The 19,365-nt window shown below is 45.1% G+C and overlaps 2 protein-coding genes and 1 pseudogene across 5 annotated transcripts in view; all 3 read right to left on the bottom strand.

Moving 5' to 3' along the window:
- The window catches only part of LOC147628399 (uncharacterized), a 56,961-nt gene extending 42,472 nt beyond the window's left edge, over positions 1-14,489 (bottom strand). The window contains exons 1-3 of one of the 3 annotated variants that reach the window (XM_086813519.1): positions 14,362-14,489; positions 13,656-13,747; positions 13,471-13,573 (exon numbers count right to left, since the gene is read on the bottom strand). In XM_086813519.1, the coding sequence (XP_086669645.1) occupies positions 13,471-13,573; positions 13,656-13,747; positions 14,362-14,451 (285 nt within the window). In that variant the 5' untranslated portion in view covers positions 14,452-14,489. Of the gene's footprint in view, positions 1-13,134; positions 13,574-13,655; positions 13,748-14,293 lie in introns of those variants that run through there. The other 2 variants (XM_086813520.1, XR_015268103.1) reach the window with 2 other exon arrangements.
- Positions 6,783-7,680, bottom strand: LOC147628401 (uncharacterized). The gene is made up of 2 exons (XM_086814167.1): positions 7,636-7,680; positions 6,783-7,537 (listed from the first exon to the last, which is right to left on the bottom strand). The coding sequence occupies exons 1-2, from the start codon at positions 7,678-7,680 to the stop codon at positions 7,115-7,117; spliced, it is 468 nt and encodes a 155-aa protein (XP_086670293.1). The 3' UTR covers positions 6,783-7,114.
- On the bottom strand, positions 7,743-9,894 carry LOC147628400 (uncharacterized; annotated as a pseudogene). Its single transcript, XR_015268194.1, has 2 exons — positions 8,395-9,894; positions 7,743-8,247 (listed from the first exon to the last, which is right to left on the bottom strand). The product of XR_015268194.1 is annotated as an uncharacterized LOC147628400 (transcript).
- Positions 14,490-19,365: the final 4,876 nt, after the last annotated feature.

Genomic DNA, 19,365 nt, shown 5'->3' with positions numbered 1-19,365 from the left:
TTGGAAAACACCTTTGCACCAAGCAGCTGGTCAAACAACTCATCGATGCAAGGCAAAGGAAATTTGTTCTTGATTGTCAGCTTGTTGAGAGCACGGTAATCAATGCAAAGCCGCATTGATCCATCCTTCTTTTTGACAAGCAAAACCGAGGCTCTGAAGGGACTTTTGCTGGGACGGATGTGACCTTTGTCCAGCAACTCGTGTAATTGCCTTTGTATCTCCTCAGATTCAGAGTAAGAAACACGGTATGGAGCTCGGGTTGGAGGAGGTTGACCTGGGATAAGATCAATCGGGTGATCCACAGGACGACGAGGAGGCAATGTCGTCAGAAGATCATTCGAAAACAGATCCTAGAAAGGCCTGAAGAAGGGTTGCTCCAAGTACGTAGTTGTTGATGACGAGGCTTGAGATTGCTCACTAGTTTCTGCTTCAATCTCCCGTAACATGACCAAGGCTGCACGTTTGCGGACGAGACGCTCGACTTGCAAGGCAGAAACAACAGTGATGGGTTTGGCACTGAAAAGGCCACGAAGTTCTAGCTCTCGACCATCATGGTATAGCTGGATTGAATGAGAACGAAAGCTGATCACTGGATCATATCAATACAGCCAAGATTGTCCCAATATCATGTCATAATGTGAACGGCATCACTAAAAAATTAAGGTGATCTTGGTAATCTTGAATCTGGAACTGAAGCTGTTGCACCTTTTCGTTACAATTAAGGAAGGAACCATCAGCAAGCTCTACTTGAAAAGCATCCACAAAATGTCGGGTCTGTAGTAGGCGAAGCTTGTGAACCAAAGAAGTGCCCACAAAATTAGTGGAACAGGCACTGTCCACCAGCACATTGATGGGATGGTCGCCAATGAAACCCAGAAGACTAAGGACCTGCTTGGAAAGATTCACCGGAACAGGGTTGGTACTTTGGCCATTAAGCATCAGGATACTGACAACTTCAGAAACGCGAATAGAGCAAGCTATTTGTTTGTCTTTGTCTTTCACAGGAGGCGGGTCATGATCAGCATGGTGGCAACTGTCCACCTGAGAATTGCGCCAAGTGTTGGAGGGTTTAGGGCGTTGAGGACATTCATACCACCGGTGATCGCCAGAACAAATTGTACAGAGGCGGCCTGGACGACTAGGTTGGGATGCAGTGGCAGTCAATGAAGAGGTTTGCTGTCCTGAAGAGGTTTCTCGCTTGAAGTTGCGCCGATCATTGCTGTGACGGTCCTGTCGGGACCGATCTCGATATCTGCTGCCAGAGGATTCGGCTTGAGAGGATCCTGCGTTTGACGCGGGAGCTTGCTTGAAGAAGCGCGACCGGCAGGACTTGTCCAGAATATGGTCGCCTAGCGTTTGGTTGTCCAGGATTGGGACGTTGGGGTTGGCTAGTCCCATTGGGTCGATTCCGCTGGTAAGAACGAGCGCCGGAGGAAAAGTTTCTGGGAGGACGCTTGTAATCACTAATGCGCTCGACATATGAGATTGCTTCATCCAGGGTGGCAAGATTGTACTTATGGACTTCGTCTTGGATCGTGGGTTCAAGCCCATCAATGAAGCTGTGAAGCTGGTCAAAGGGACTGAGTGTCTCTATCTTGAGAGCCAACTCTGAGATGTACGCGGCCACGGAGCCAATTTGACTCAGGCGGCGAAGAGAAGACCTGGCATGAAAGTTCGCAATTGCAGCCTCAAAAACCTTGCGAAGAGCACGCCGGAATTTATCCCACGTCGGAGTAGACTTGCCATTTGAAATCCTACATCGCCACCAAAGAAAGGCGGTATCTTTCAAGAGGGTACTGGCCAATGCCACCTTTTTATTCTCGGGCAAATCGGTATTTGAGAAATAAACCTCCATCTTGTAGAGCCAGTGATCGATTAACCGCTTATCGCGGCGGCCATTGTAGGACTCAGGTAACTTGATATCCATCTTTCTTGTCTGTGATGTGGTCATTAATTTATACAAAAGTTTGAGTTCAACATTGTCTACCTCGGCAGTCGGGGATCGAGAGGAGTTGAGGGATCGTCTTGCTGGCCCACCGAGGATAATGATGATGTTGGTGAATGCGATCGACACGCTCGCTGTGACTTCCTGGATCCCTCGCGCTGGTGTTGGTGCCGTTGTTGCATGTCTTCCATTTGTGATTCCATTGATGCCATACCGTCGAAAAGGGCCCTTTGCAAGTCCTCCATCTGTTGTTGAAGAGTGGTCATTTGCAAGGCCTCCATCTGAGGATCGGTGGGTGGCACGTTGTCGTGCGAAGTCGACATCGGAGAACTCAGAGAGAGTACTGAGGTAAAGCAGGAAAGGTCCACCCGGGATGTAAGATGGGAGGAACAGCTGCTGGAGAGGCACTAAAAACGGGATCCTCGTACTCGAAGTCGGGGTCCTCCACTTCCTTGGGATCGTCCTCGGAGGTTACTTCGTCTGCTTCCACTTCCTCGTTTGGTTCCGCCAAAGGGCTAGGCACCGGAGATAATGGAGTATAATCGGGGACGAAGATCTCGCAGTAGAATGTCACAGGAGGGCACGTGGAGAGGATATTGCGGAGGCCATCCACACTGCACTCTGGAAGAAAGTGTGCCAATTGAGGGTACCGTGACAAGAAGTACTCGAAATGAGCAAGGTGCAGTGGCTCGCATGTGAGGAAAATAGTCCAGATCGCCCAAGTGTCGGGTTCGGTTACAAGCGGACTACTGACATGTGTGCGGTACACCTGTGAGGCCGGGGCTACTAGGATAGGAGAGTTCGGGAGACTTGGAATCCACCCAGCATCGGCAGAAAGTGGCACCGGTTCCGGAGTGGGGGCACGAAGAGGGCTGTGTTTGGGAAGGAGAGCCTCGGGGATCTCGTCGATGTAACTCAGATAGGGGATGTGCATGTAGGGCTCCTCCAGAAAATTGTCCATGAAGCATGCACGTGAATGGCAAGAGCGCACACACAATGTGACGTGGGCAAGCCGGGAGAGAGGATGAAGGCGAAAGTGCAGTCGGCGGCATCCTGACAGCCGGGGGGGAGGGTTAAGCGTCGAATCGCCAACGGAAGGAGGGGGGCGCTTCACACTCGCGCACACTCTTCTTCTTTTTTTTGATCAGAGGCCCAAACGCCATGTAGTGTGCCCAAAATTTTTCTTTTTTTTTTGTTTATGGCTTAAGGGTGACGATGGCCTGGAATCATCACCCGACCGGAAGAGGGGGTGCGCCTCTTCGAAAAGGCACCGCAAGCTGCATCTGCACGATGCGAAGAGGGGGCGGTCAATACTCAGCAACGAGGGGGGCTCAGGACCAGGGCTCAGGGCCGGCAGCTGCACGAAGCGAGGAGGGGGCTCATCATTCATGGCCTGCAGAGCGAACGAAGCGAGGAGGGGGGGGTGCTCCATACTCAGCAGAGAGGGGGGGGTTCCTGACATGCAACGAACGGCTACCACCACCGGCAACAGCAAGGAGGGGGTAATCCAGGTATGCAGAAAGGGTTCCCTCTCTAAGACACACAAGGTGCGTGTGTGTGGGTGTGGAATTGACAAGGCAGCCTTCGTCAATGCAATGTGCTCCCCATGACCGCCAGTGAGAATGAGGTCATCCACATAAAGGATGATCAACGTGACCATGCCGCGTTCCCGAAAGAGATACAAGTTAGGATCTGCAACTGATCTCTGAAATCCAGTCCACAGAAAGAAGGAATCAATCTTCTGATTCCAAGCCCTGGGAGCCTGCTTACGACCATACAAGGCCTTCCGCAACCTGTAAACCATCCCTTTTGATCCTGGAACCTCAAAGCCTGGAGGCTACTCAACAAACACCTCCTCCTGCACGTCACCATTAAGGAACACCGATTTCACATCCATCTAATATACAAGCTACCGCTGAGAAGACGCAAGGGCAAGCAAGAATGGTCTGAATCGTGGTCATCCTCATTGTCGGTGCAAAGGTATCCTCATAGTCGATGCCACGCCGCTGAGCATAACCCTTAGCCACAAGTCTGGCTTTGTGTTTGTCCACCGACCCATCTGCGTATACTTGGTCGTCTTGAGCTTTCTTGTGGGGCTGCTGAGCTCGTTTATGCAGACACCGTTGACACCAATGATAGACCGTTTCGACAGCCTCAGAATCAACTCCCAAGTTTTATTCTTCTCTATCGCATCCAGTTCCACCAGCATGGCTTTCCTCCAAGTATCATGTGCAAGAGCTTCCTTGACGGAAGTGGGCTTTTTGTCCCGCATGATACGAGACATCAAAGCACAGTTTACCTGTAAGAGCTCTGCTGAATGACTTTTGTCACGAACTCTATGCGATCTTCGAGGTCTGTCCTCTATGGTCCATTCGGAGGGAAGCTCCGTAACACCTCACTCTCGAAGGGTGTCTAACACCCACCTAGGTACTCAAACAGAACGCGGAGCCTCTTGCTGTTGCGGGGGCTCATCTCCCGCTGCGGGCTTAACCTCCTCAACTGACTGAGGCTGTCCAGCTGGAACAATCGACTGGGAATCATCACAGTGGAAGCTAGAACATGCTCATCAAAAACCACATCTCTCCTGACGACAACCTCGTTCCACTCCAGATCAAACAACCTGTATCCTTTAGAAAGAGAATTATATCCCACAAAAACAAGCTTTTGGGACTTTGAGTCAAGCTTCCGCCTCTGCTTCTTTGGAATGTGAACATATGCATCACTCCCAAACACACGGAAATGGGAGACATCTGGTTTCCTACCAAAATACGCCTCAAAGGGAGTCGTGTTGGGTACTGAAGTCGTCGGACGGTTGGGGATATCGACAGCCGTAGCCTCAGCCTCTCCCCAAAGTGGACGAGGAAGATCAAGATGCTCCAACATCGTCCTCGCCATCTCCACCACAGTCCTGTTTTTACACCCAACTACTCCATTCTCTGAAGGTGAACCTGTATTGGCCAACTCTCGCTTGATGCCATGTCCCGCACAAATGCATTGAAAGAAAACTCTCCTCCTTTGTCAACCTCTAAGAGTCTTTATTTACAAGCCAGACTCTTTCTCCACCAGCACATGCCACTCCTTGAATCGAGCAAAAGCTTGGTCCTTCTAGGAAAGGAAATAAACCCAAGTGAATCTACTACAATCATCAAGCAGCATAAAATACAAAGAACCTCCCAAGGATGGCATCTGCATAGGTCCACACAAGTCAATGTGTACAAACTCCAAAGGTTTCGAAGCCCGCCTGGAAGCCTGCTTCGGAAAAGATTCCCTCTGTTGCTTACCACGAATACAAGAACTACACCGTCCCTGCCTGCTGTTGCTGTCATGTGCATGATCAATGCCATGTACCTTCTCAGGGCTAATCCAGAAGGGGGCAGCCAATAAAAGATCAGTAGAACCAGAATTTAGGAGCCTCAGGAGCAGAATCTGTGGTAGACTTGGAGCAAGGCATGGAGATCATGAAGGAGGATGCTGTCGGCTGGTTCTAGGAGCTGTCGGCTAACTCCAGAGAGCAAAGGGGACTGAAGCGCATCCAGAAGACCAAGTTGTGCTGCGTTTATGGATTTTATGCCATGGCTGCTGGCCGACTGCTGGTGGTCGGCCAGTTCTCCAAGGAATAAATAGGCTAGGAGGCTCATTATTGGATTCATTCAATCCTTTAGGGATTTGAGTCATTAGGAGTCCCATAATGGGACAGAATTTTGGGTGTTATCACCTTTTCTTCAAGGCAACCTATGGCTGTGGACAAAGTACCTTTTGTACTATAGTAATATATTGAATTTCTAGCATCTCTCTCTCTCTCTCTCTCTCTCTCTCTCTCTCTCTCTCTCTCTCTCTCTATATATATATATATATATATATATCTGCGTTTTGCATCAGCATGTTGCCAGTAGTGTTTAGGGCTGAAAGAAGACTCCCAGAGCTTCTGCGTGTGGTATCAGAGCATCAGGCTCAGCAAAGCTAAACACTGATTCAGTCCCATATGATGGTGTACAGGTCCAAGGTATAGGAAAGTACACGGATTCAAAGCCCAAGGCAAGGAGCACAGAAGCGAGAAGAACTCCCAGGAGGTTTGTTGGTGGTGTTCCACAAAGCCAAAGGGGATGGCAGTCCTGTGAGCCAGATAGGTTCTCGGGCAACGGTCCCAAGGGAGGTTTATCCTCCAAGGGTGATGTGAGGGTGCCAGACTCATTTCTTAGGAATGAAGACCAAGACAGTGTTCAGGGTCAGGGCAAGAATGGATTGTGGACTAGATGGAACAGATGCATAGATCTTCGTCTGAGACAGAGTGGTTTGGAGAACGGGCCGGGCTTTCAGAGAAAAGGGTTGCCAGGGATGGATGGATGACAAAGGGACTTCGGGAAAGGATTGGGATGTCATCCAAGAGCAGGTTGGATTCCCGTCATCAAGTTTAGCAGAGGGGGATGTCATGTGCATGATCAATGCCATGTACCTTCTTATGGCTAATCCAGAAGAGGGCACCCAGTAAAAGATCAGTAGAACCAGAATTTAGGAGCCTCAAGAGCAGAATCTATTGGTGGACTTGGAGCAAGGCATGGAGATCGTGAAGAAGGATGCTGTCGGCTGGTTCTAGGAGCTGTCGGCTAACTCTAGAGAGCAAAGGGGACTGAAGCGCATCCAAAAGACCAGGTTGTGCTGCGTTTATGGATTTTATGCCAGGATTGCTGGCCGACTGCTCGTCGGCCAGTTCTCCAAGGAATAAATAGGCCTATAAATAGGCTAGGAGACTCATTGTTGGATTCATTCAATCCAAGGTGGTAAGGTACGTAGTGTACGGCACGCTATCAGTACGTACGGAACGTACTTCTGTACGGAACAAATTTTAAGGTATGTAAACAGTACGTACCATTTGTAAACAGTCCTAGAAACCTGAATATTTTGTAGACATAGTAACCAAAATACTTAAAATAAAGATTGAACCTCATTACTTAAAGTTTAAATCAATTATCAGTTACCAAGCCCATTACACAATACCTCATGTTAACAGTCATAGTGATATAAGCAAGAACCATGAAAGTCATAGTCTCATAGATGATAAAAGAGAGTACAAATATCATGTCTACAGCACATGTCCTGGTCCACAAGTGCAAAAAGCAAAACAATGAAACACTACAGTTGTCTAGACTCTAGAGTCTAGACGCAAGAGTCTCAAATCTCATCATCACATGAAGATGATGAGTCTTCTGAAGAGAGCATGCCTCCATCATTGATACCATTGCCCTCTTCATCGAACTCTGGCTCAGCAGCAACAAGCTCCAGTGCATCCTCGTCATGTGCCTCGGGAATCTGAGTGTGAATGAGTTCGACAGCCTCATTTGCACGCCTCTGCTGGGTGCGACGAACTGGAAGCTTTCCCCTGCGAATGCTCTCTCGTCTCGCAGAGCCTGGATCTGGAGCTGCCCGGCGTAGAGGAATGCTGAGAGATCGTGCACGTGAGCGGGTCACACAACGATCCACGCTCTCAAGCTCTCTATGTAAAGCTCTCAAAATCTCCTCTTGCTCATCTCTAATCTGCCGATCCACAAGCTCCGAGCTGGGTTCATCTACCATTTTGAGTAGTGTTGGATCAACCTGTTTATACATGCCACAAATTGCATATTGGATATTCATTGAACTAGAAAAAAATTTCTACTTCTAAGTTCTTCTTGAGTCCAAATTTCAATTTATACCTGCTTCGGTGACCCCAAAGCATGGTAGCTTCGCACGAGCCTCATGTTAGCTCTGCAATACACCAATTCTCTAATTGAGAAGTACTAAGGCAATTCCGAATCTTAGTGTGTATAAGAGAGTATGAGCTCCAGTTCCGCTCACATGCTCCAGCTGAGCAATCCTGTGCAAAAATGAGTGCAATGCGAGCAAATTTGTAAATCTTTTAATGCTAAAACATCAAGCTTCACTTCCGAAGACTATACTTTAGAGATTAATTACAAGTTACCTGAGATAGAACACGAAGAGCAACTCGTGAAAGGTTTGGAAGACCAACCCTTCCATAAGAGTGCCACCATGTCAAAGGGAATTTCATGGCTTCCTTCCTCAATGACACAGGTCTCGCAAATGAAGCACCAATACCACTCATGTAAGTAGTGAACTCTCTATCGATCTGAAGTTGCTCCTCCTCTGAGAACATCCTTCCAACATACTCTGACTACTTCATGCTCAAAGCAGTATTATTCCATAGCTCTGGCGACCTGTAGAGAGGATGGAGCATGGCAGCCATCGCATGGATGGGACGGCTCATGAATGTCCACCGTTTGTCTACAATGTCCAAGATCTCACCTCGGCTGAAAATGAGAGATTGAAAATACATGTCTTAGGTTATAGTGCTAAGTGTACACATGTCAGTCCTGACTCCTGACATGTCATGAGAATCGAGAATCGAGAAGTCATAAAAATCAAAGAAAGAGGAAGAAATTAGAACTATTGCTTACCGTTGAGCAGTCATCATGGAGCACTGAGCAACATGGTCTTTCATTTGCATAAACAAATGAAAGACCAGCCCCAAAGTTGAGCCCTCCATGTCTGTAAGTCGGAGAAGGACATACACGGGCTTAAGTGCAACTGAAAGGCTATGAACTTGCTGCCAAAAATCATCATCCAGGATCCGCCTCTGCAAGTATTTTGTACTCTCATCCTCTAAATGATGCATCTGTCGCCACCTTGGATCCACAACTGTTGATGATAGTGAATCTCTTATCTTGTAGAGCCTATCCAAGACCAAGAATATGTAGGCAAACCTGGTCTTGGAGGGTCTCACCATATCCAAAGGGCTATGGCTCCGAAAGATGGCAAGAGCCTGATGCTTCTTGCGGAAGAAGGTGGTGATCTTTACAGCATCTGCAACAATGGGTTGCACCCAAACAAGCTTCCCAATGTCTTCCATAAGTAAATCAAGACAATGGGCAGCACATGGAGTCCACACTATATGTGGAAACTCTGCCTCGACCATTTGACCCATTGCCTTGCAGTTAGAGGCGTTGTCGGTCACCACCTGCACAACATTGTCCTCCCCAACCTCAAGGATAGCCTGTCGAATGTGGCCATAAATGAACTCCCCTGTGATCCTGTCGCCTGCTCTCCCTGCATCCACGGCACGCAAGAAATAGGTGCCCAAGCAAGATGACACAAGGATATTGATTATGTGCCTCTTGCGAATGTCTGCCCACCCATCTGAAATAATAGTGCATCCAAACTCCTGCCAACCTGCTTTCACAGGAGTGAGCGCCTTGTCTATCAAGGCCTTCTGCTCATCCAACATGGATGTACGCATCTTCGTATACTCAAGACCTGTCCACGTCTCAGTAGGCCCTACCTGCGCAATTGCTTTCACCATTCTTTTCCATTGGTCTGTCCTTAACACATTGAAGGATATATTACACTCAATAAGAGTACGACAAATCTCCATTTCTGCCACCCTTTGCCGCTCCTTTACCCAAGCTTGTGATGAGATACAAGAACGCAGAGTGGATTGCTTTGATGCCTCCCCTGTACCTCTCGCATCTTGTGGCAGGAGGTCCTCATCATCGGCAATACGTGCCCTCTTCCTGCCTGTGGTGGATTGGGCTGAAGCCGAAAGACTTTCACCCTCATCTACTGTACCTGAACCTGTAACATCTCCAATAAAAGCATCATGAAGAGCATCTTGCGTACTTTCACCACCTCTTAACACTGCTTGCACCACCCATTGCAGGACAATTCTCCGCAATCAATTGGTCCCTCACAGCTTGTGGTATTTTATCACATGGACCACATTGATTGGTGCACCCAATACCTGTCATGTGCTTGATGACGCGAGTTATGGTGCTAGTGTACTGCTCCCCGCAATACTTGCATGCCCATAGCTGAGTACCTGACCCTTGCTGAGAAGGGGTGTTAACAACCCTCAGGACATTGGTGTGGATTGCCCAGTTCAAGTTAGTCTTGCGCGGCATGATGAAGTCTGGGCGTGAGAGAGAGCGAAGAAGAGCGAAGAAGTTTGCTCTGCAGAGTTTTGCAGGTACACACAGGGGACACGATTTTCAAGTACACACAAATGCCCAAATTTTGGTCGCTTATCTACAATCGCATGGTCGCCACACGCCACACAATTTTTTATTTTTTTTTAAATGTTTTCGTACGGATCCGTACAGTACGGTACCGTACCGTACCGTACGACTGTACCGTACTGTACGGATCCGTGCGTACGTACAGCAGCAACCTTGATTCAATCCTTTAGGGATTTGAGTCATTAGGAGTCCCATAGGGGGACAGAATTTTGGGTGTTATTAACTTTTCTTCAAGGCAGCCGACAGCCTATGGCTGTGGACAGAGTACCTTTTGTACTATAGTAATATACTGAATTTCCAACATATCTCTCTCTCTCTACTCTCTCTCTCTATATCTGTGTTTTGCATCAGCATGTTGCCACAGTAGTGTTTAGGGCTGAAAGAAGACTCCCAGAGCTTTCGCGTGTTACAGCTGCCAACATCTGGCAAGCCAACCACCATCTCTCGGAAAGCTCGCCGCAATGCATCCACATTCAAGTGGCCAAACCGAAAGTGCCACGAGTCACCAATCTGAGAGCCTGTAAGAGAGAAGAGTGCTAAGAGTTTGTATATGCCGTTCTCCACTCCACCTTCCCAAACAACCTGGCATGTCGCTCTGTCCCATAGAGCAACAGAATGCTCCTCAAACTCCACTCGGAAGCCAGTCTTGCAAACCTCATGCACTGACAATAGATGAAAACCAAGTATGGGGACGTAAAAAACACGAGAGGAATGCTTCCCCCCTCTACCATTGGGAATGATCTCCATCCGGCCCTCACTGTGAATTGGTATGGTGGAATTATCGCCAATGAAAATGTGACCTAATTGCCGTTTAAGATCTTGTAAGAAATCACGGGAAGGAGTCATGTGCCTGGAAGCACCACTATCAAGAATCCATTCCCGAGTATCCCTAGCCATGAAGCCAACTACCACCTCGCTCAAAGATGATGAAGCATCTGTGTCCAAAATCTCAAGTACACAAAGGCTGGAGTCTTTGCAGCTGAAGCTAAAGAATCAACACTCTTCTCGTTATTCCGCTTGGGACACTTTCTCCAATAGTGGCCTTTCTCACCACAATCATTATAGGTCCGCTCGGCCTTCAATTTTTCATGGTCTGAATCAGGCTTCTTCTCAGAAGACTTCTTTGATAAAGACTTCCCTTTGCCCTTGTTGTTGTTGTTACAGCCTCTCGACCGCTATGGCCAGTCAAGGCCTCAGAACCTTCGCCTTGTGGAGAGTTTGTTAATCGCTCTTCCTGGTCCAAAACCATTGGCACAAGCTCCTCCCACGTGATGGTGCTGAGCCTGCCACTGGTGATCCCTTGGACCATCACAACATGTACACTTTTGATATATTATACATGTAAGGGGTAGAGAATCACCATTCTACTAGGTAGATTGATGTTTTTATATCGTCAGAGGATATGGCCATCACGTTGTTGTCCCATTTACCCTCTCAGAGCATTTTACTCCTCCTCCTGCTGAAGAGCTTGCAACTTGTTGATGTGCTCCCGCATCGTCGACAACTTTGTAGGATTCATCACCCGCATCTGAACTTCCAAGGAGATCCTCTTCATGGGTGATACCCTGTTGTACAAAGAAGCCAAATGCTACCAAATCCCTCTAGCCAGCATCATATGCTTTATGTGATTAATCACTTGTGGTGTGCAATTTAGGAAGATGAAAGAACAGACGCGGGCATTGACACGATCCCATAACTATACCTGAGCCTCCCGTTCCTTCCATATAGAGGGTAACTCCCTGTCTTCCAACTCCAACTGTGGAACCCCAACAACGATGAAATCAGCCAAGTCATAAGACTCCAAAACGAACTCCATCATTACCTTCTATATGCCGTAGTTGTTCCTGTCCAACTATCGGTCCACCGGGAACGTGGGGAGTGTTGGGATCTTAAGAGGCTGCAAATAATATACAAGGTGGCTGTCCAACGGTGATGGCCCCCGATCTCCAAGTCCCGTACAACCCAAACAATCTCCAATCAGCACCTCAAATCAGCAAACCCTCTCCAAGCTTCAAGCCACCTGGGGCTTTGATACCATGTCAGAATGCACAACGGAAATGAAGACAACTGCTATGGAGAGCAAAACGCAGATGAAAGAGAGAGAGAGAGAGAGAGAGAGAGAGAGAGAGAGAGAGAAGCTGTGTAACTTTGCTATATACACCAAAGAAAATCCCGGAATACACAATTTGAAGTGTGGGGGCGAGGGGGCGAGGGGGCGATTTTATATGGCCCTAGGTTGTTAGCCGGCCAACCTAAAACAGCCCTAGGTTGTTAGTCGGCCAGCCTAAAACAGGCCTACAGCAGCCCATGCTCACGACCAGCAAATGGGCAGCCCTTGAACCAGCAAATGAGCAAGTCAGCCAGGTGCCTGAAGTCAGCCAGGTCACTTGGACACGTCGGGTACCAGAGCATGCAATCGGCCAACATCTGGGAACAGCCAACAACCCAGCCACACCTCAGAAAAATGGAAAAAATACATGGAGAGTGAGGAAAAATAGGAAAACGCTAAAACGGGCGGGCACACCCACAACAGAGGCCCTGGTGTAGTGTACAAACAAGAGATGACTGCTAACATGCATACCCATCAGATGTAAGCACGGAGTAGTCTCAAGGCCTGGAGTCCAGGTCTGGTCTCAAGAGCTCTCTATCAAACTGATTCATAATGTCACTAGCATAGGCCTCCTATAAACCATAAGCCAAATATATAGCACGTCTTGTTTAGAGCTATTAGCCCCCACTTAAGGTGCGTAACCCCTAGGCTATGGTTAACCTAACCTGAAGGTCTTAACCCTAATCAGGGACATAACAACAAGCTATTTTCTCCTTTCATGTTTTGTTGGCATTCAGTTATCCACATATTATACTTTTGGTCTCATTGACCCTTTGGGTCTTTCGTAGACATTAAAAAATCCTTCTTTCTTTCTTCTTTCTGCCTAGATATAAGCTAGTTGAATTTTTTTGGTACACTAGGAGGATAGGCATCCAAGCTAGGAGAGACATTGGTCCCAATCTACTCTTATGTGGATAACATGGTATCTTGTAAGCATACGGAACATAATACATAATACATAATACTTATGGCATTTCCTTCAATGTGGCAAACGAAAGTCCCTTCTACTCAATAAAGAAACACTACAAGGGGAATTTATAGCATAATCAAAGGTCAACCACTACTGCAGAAACGATACAAAGAGACAATAATTTGGCATAATCTACTACTGCAGAATCCATGTGGCAAAGTGTTATGACCCCAAAACACATAATCTGGCTTTAATGGTGAGGTTACTTTAATGCTAGTTGTTGGACTCTATTGATGGATTCATAAGACTCTTTAAGTATCAGTCAATTATAAGTTAATAACCCTAAGCTCTCTGTGCATACTTTGGAGAACATACTATATGACCAATGGATACCAAGATTCTCAATCTAAAATATCAACGAAAATTGAAGAAGGTAAATCACCCTGGCAACTCCTTTGCTTGGGTAATCTGTCTTAAGCTTGGGATCCACACATTGCTTAATTTGCCTTCGCCTAGTCTTGGAGTTGCCTGCATTAACATCATCACTTCTCAAAAAGCTTTGACCGCTAATTATAATGAATGTTCAATAGTGCTAATTTATGAACTAGCTAGGAATGCATGTCTCACCCATGTAACCAGACCTTGCTGCCCACGTGGTGGTTTTTTATTCCAAAATTGTAAACAACGCCCTTCTGCAGTACTTTCCTGTCATCGCATACCTGAAGGTAAAGATTTGTCTTGTCAGCCTGACAGCCTGTAGAAAAGCGAACTTATGCAAACACAGCTTGATCACTTGTGTTCATGGATCTGGCATCTATCTATAACCAAAAACTTGCTTTTTTCATATGAAAATTTCACAACACCCTGCAATTTGAGCCACCATCTGGGCCTGAAGTACCCGTGCACAACCTCCGCATCATTCATCGAGATCTCAAATCTTGATGGGGGTAGCTTGGGTCTCTCACCTCCCCTCACTCTCCTGCGTATTTGGCTCCCTTCAAAGGGAAACTTTCCTGTCAATATCTCATAAAAAACCGCCTCGGGATCACTTTACACCTCGTCCTCATGCAGTTGTGCGTGTCTGTCTTGTGGTGTACTTTGAGCTGGCTTGCTTGGCTTTGGACATTCCAAAGTCTGCAATTTTAAGATGCGCGTGTAGACCACCCATCTTGGTAAGGTATGGATTAGATTGGCCAGATGGAAAGATTACCAGAATGTTGACAGATTTGAGATCTCGATGGATGATACAGAGGCTGTGCAGGTACCCTTGGCGTTCTAGAGCATGAGGTCCACTGCAACCAGGAGAGGGAAGGGTGGATTCCATCATCAAAACCTGCATCATGTCCACCACCAAACTACACTTCTTGAGAGCCGGGTTCGTCGATATTTGGGCAGCTACCTCAGCTTGCCGCACAAAACCCATTTTGCCGTTTCAAAATTTTGAGGTTTCACATCAAGGCCAAGGTACCTTATAGGCCTTTAAGTAAACTCCATGGACTATATGTTCACTTGATACTAGGTCAAACTTGCAATTGGATATTGTGGACAATCCTTACATAGTTAGTTGTCTGTATCTTGCATTTGTGTCCCTTTCCCCAATGTTAGATAAAAAAACTAACTAAATTTCTCAAAATCGTCAGTTAATTTCAAGGCCAATACAAAATGTAACCAGTTTTTTCCAAATTGAGCTATGAAAAATGCACTAAAGGATTGTTTTTAATACACTAAAGGACAATGCATGCTTTCCCTCCTTTATTCTTTCTCAAGCTTGTGTTTCATATTATCTTCATTCACATCATTTGCACATCTATTGCCTCATGTTAAGGTTTGGGAATATGACTACATTTCATTAGAGAAGATACTACAAAAGCAAGTATGGTGATGGATTTAAAAGGACTCACAGCAAATCCATATTCATGGTAGATAGTGACCATTTGGACCTGCAAGATCTACAAGTCCAAGCAATTAGATGATCCACCCTACACTCCCCCCTTTATGAGCAACTAACCTACATACAACTATAAAATTACCCCCAAGTAATCCATAGTTTATCTTGTAGTCCCTTTATGGGCTAACGTCATAACCTTAGCTAAAGACACGTGCCTTACCACACCACCCCTTATTCACAATTGTGGTGTGGCCCAATCCCTCCAGCAACTAGCTGCGATCCCCCCTCCCCTTCCCTCAATGTCCTCCATTTCCTCAAGTTGGTATTACAATGATAGACACTTATAACCCTTAACACCTTTCCCATACTCCCTCCTCCTTGATGCCCCCTATCATCACAATCAACCAAGAAAAGACACAACACCTAAAAAATAAAAGATACCCAAAGAAAGAAAACACAAAATGAAGAGCCTTAATGTGAAAGCGAGGGCTTATCACAATTGTGTACGATTGAACATAAACTCAAAGAGAAGGCTTTCTACCATGATAAAACCACAATATATAGATAGATTGACTGATTAATTTTATTATTTACGAGAGGCTAGAAAATGGAATACAAGCACACACATTTATTATAGGCCAAAACATGGTAAGGTATGAGATTCCACCATCAGGCTGAAAGTGAACAAACAAAATTTTAAAACACCTACTAATTGACTACATGAGATGAGCATGTCAATTTGGGGTGTGAAACTTCTATGAATAATAACCCCTCCTTCAAAAAGTATTGTCCATTTTCGTGCTTTGAGTGGTACGCATCTTCTCCCTTTTGCTTTAGTTGTGCTCGTTTCCCTTTTTTCACTTATCAGTCACTTTGTGCCTTTTAAAGTTCTACATTACCAAAGGATTGCAATCTTAGCTTCTTTATCCTTAAACGTGATCACTACATGCATGATACTTGTACACATAGTGTATCTTGGATATAGCTTTTGTCTCCCATTTGATTGTAGGTGTTGCGTGTAACACCTTGCTACTAATAACCACTTCATAGATTAACATGGTTTCACTCGCTCGACCTACCACAAGGTGCTTTGTCATCTTAACCACTTCGTAGATTAGTTCATAGTTCACTACGAAAAACATATGGTTTTGGAGCCTTGGATGTGTTTAGTTAGTTGTTTTTTGTAAAAGCTTATTTGCATTCAGGAACTCTATTTTTATATCTTGGAATTGTGATTTCATTAGCCTTTTGGATGTATTTAGTTTATTGTTTTTTAATTTGTTTTGAAGCTTGTTTGTATTATGGCATTCTATTTTCATATCTTGGAAGGGGAAAAACTGTCATCATTAGCCTCCTTTTACATGATTTTGAAGATTATAGGCTTTGATCTTATTACATTAAGCCAAGGAATAGTTTAGCAATTGTGGTTAAGTTTGAATCCACTCCAAAAATATAAGCCTTGAGCTCCATTAGGTGTACATATAGTAAGGAAGTTGTGAATTTTTGTTCATGTATTTCATAATTTTTGGTCATGCGTAGTGAAGTCGATAGCTTAGAGCATATAAAATCAAACAAAAACTACTTAATCACTTGCATAATCACCTCAAACTACATTAGGAACCTAGATAACCCCCATCAAGTTAAAAAAAACTCTAAAAACTTTAAAAAATCAACTTAAACCATCTTGGTTGTGGGAGACGTGGGGGACATGAGCCACAATCCCACGACTCAGATATGAGCCTAGAGCCTAGACATGATGTGAGCCATAAGTCTCTCTCTCTCTCTCTCTCTCTCTCTCTCTCTCTCTCTCTCTCTCTCTCTCTCTCTCTCTCTCTCTCTCTCTCTCTCTCTCTATATATATATATATATATATATATATATATATACGAGTCTAAAGGTAGGTAAATCTAATATTGTACTAGGTAATTAATAGAGCCTTAAAGACTTGTAAGGGCGCACCTACCCATGTCTTATTAAGATTCTTTGTCATACAAACTCTACCAACTACAATTTCTAAGGAAAATTCTTTTTCTTTACAATTATTCAGGTACTGTTAAGTATAATTATTGCCCAATACTTGCACACTAGCCAGGTCATGAGCCTAATTCATAAAAAGTGTGTACCCAGGTAGGCCTCTTTCATAAAAAACAAATCCGTGAGCCTGGTCCATACACAAAAGGCATGGGCCTATATACATGAGTTGATAGTCATGAGCCTACAGGCAGTAGCCTAAATTCGTGAGTCTACGTGTGAGCCAGCTGGGCATGATGTGAGTCTAGCTCACTAGACTTGCGTGAGCCTATTTCATATAAAAAAAGGTGGAATCCACCAAACGTGCATCTAGAGACATGAGCCTACATATGTAAGCCTAGAGACACGAGTCTACAAGTGTGAGCCTACAAATGTAAGAATGGAGACACGAGTCTACAAGTATGAGCCTAGAGACACGAGTTTACAAGTGTGAGCCTAGAGATGTGAGAACCAAAAAAAAAAGCTCAAACTTTTTTAAAAAAAAATATTTTTGCTTGAGCACATAGATGTCTGAATTCATTTTCATACGTGATTCCAAGAGACCGTTTCACTTAAGTGAAACCCTTTGATGCAAAATCAATCCAAACTAATTGTTGAAAACAATAGTACACTCGACTATAGTGCCACTTCCTCAAACCATCATGTATTCAGTCCCAAGAAAACAATGAATACTTAACAGAGTGATCTCCAATTAAGAAGACAAGACTCCTTTGGTTCCACCTCAAGTTAGGAGCTTTGGGATGAGATGAGCTAATTAAATGCAAAATTAAGCAGGAGGAACAACAAAACCCCTCGAAATAAGAGCCACGGTCCTCCAAGCTGCCCGACATTCACTAACTAGCTCCGTAAACAATGTTACAAACTTTGTGAAAAGTAGGACATTGAACCACCTTATCATTGGCAAAGCTCCAATGAAGGACTAGGTCCAAGAACCTCAACCTCAAGGTTCACTCCCATAGGAAGTGCTCAAACCATATGGGACTACAATGTTTAAAACATTTGGTGTTGATCATGAGATGGGTTGATTCCAAGCTAGCCACGACCAAGCAACCTAACAACCACAGCTACAGTAAACAATCGGGACATGTCTCTTTTGTTATACTATTTTTAAGACAAGCATTGAACAAAACACTCAACATCAAATCACACACAGTGTAAGCAACAGTCTCTCTCTCTATAAGAGCCCATTGTAGAGAAGCTTCTTCACCTCAGAACCCGTTCGGATGAGGAATAGGGAGTTCAAGAAGGGGAAGTGTAAAGAGCCACTTGGACTACCTCAGATCCAAGGGATCCACAAGAGCATTCACATAGTGTGTATTTATCCCACAACAAGCTTGCAACCTCAAAGCCAACAAGCTGTGGCGTAGGACAAGTGCCATTAGAAATCATATAGCCTAACCTCATAGGGCATGAAACTTCAACCCCTAAAATAGAGGGATTTTTGCAACACTCCCTTATGCTCTAGCACCAAGTGACTATGGATAATACATGCTTATTTGAAGTGGGAGGGGGGGTTGCCACAAACACAACACCTAGAGGCTTAGAAAGGACAAAACAAATCCAATCCACAACTCAAGGATGATGACCAAATTTGATGGAACCGAGGAGGACCCATTCACCTAGAAAATTTTGATTGAGTTTGCAAGGCCATAGAGGATTAATGATCCCACCAAGATTTGTTCGTTTGGACCTCATTTGGACTTTTCCTTGAAGACAAAGCATGTAAGCCACGCTTAGGTCCCTAAACTCACTTGAAAAGGCTAGTTATGAGGTCTTAAGAGACAACTTTTTTTATGAAATTCTCACCCACCGTTGGATCTAGATGGAGTCCCAACTGCATAGATTTATAACCTCAAGTAAGAGGAGGGAGAGACAATGCAGCATTATATTACTAGAACCAAGTATCTCCACATGAGATACATTCCCCTATATGACTTATCACTCATCGATCGATTTATGATAAGTCTCAAGAGCAAGAAGCTCCATAATCATCTCTACAGATACTACATCTTTGATGAGTGTTATTGTAAAATGAGGAAATAGACCTAGTAGATAATCTACAAGATAAGGATGTAAAAGTTATCCACCCAAACCAAGAGATAAGAGATGCATCATTCAAATCCTCTGCGAGATAAGGATGTAGAAGTTGTCCACCCAAACCAAGAGATAATGGATGCATCATACAAAGCCTCTACATGGCTAAAGGAGCTCAATTAGTAAGAGTCCTAGTTAAGGACATGAGCATGAATGACTTGGTAGAAAATCTATTCATAACAAAATAGGCCACAACACTACCAAGGTCAGCCCCAAGGGCAACCTCAAGGCTAGCCCAATCAGCTCCTTAAGTGACAGGAACATGACTAAACCATTGCACATCCTCCAGGATGTAAAGATTAAGACCTTTGGGCTAAGCTTCTA

This window comes from Cibotium barometz, chromosome 19 (assembly GCF_041138505.1).
Source record: "Cibotium barometz isolate CiBa-2024 chromosome 19, ASM4113850v1, whole genome shotgun sequence".
Taxonomy (NCBI): domain Eukaryota; kingdom Viridiplantae; phylum Streptophyta; class Polypodiopsida; order Cyatheales; family Cibotiaceae; genus Cibotium; species Cibotium barometz.
The sequence above is the reverse complement of the archived record's forward strand: the minus strand, read 5'-3'. Positions and strand labels throughout refer to the sequence as shown.

Excerpts from the sequence above, each read along its gene's own strand:
- LOC147628401 (XM_086814167.1), bottom strand. The coding sequence starts at position 7,680 with ATGAGGCTCGTGCGAAGCTACCATGCTTTGGGGTCACCGAAGCAG. Across the intron at positions 7,538-7,635 it reads CTTTGGGGTCACCGAAGCAG|GTTGATCCAACACTACTCAA; the intron begins GTATAAATTGAA and ends ATGTATAAACAG.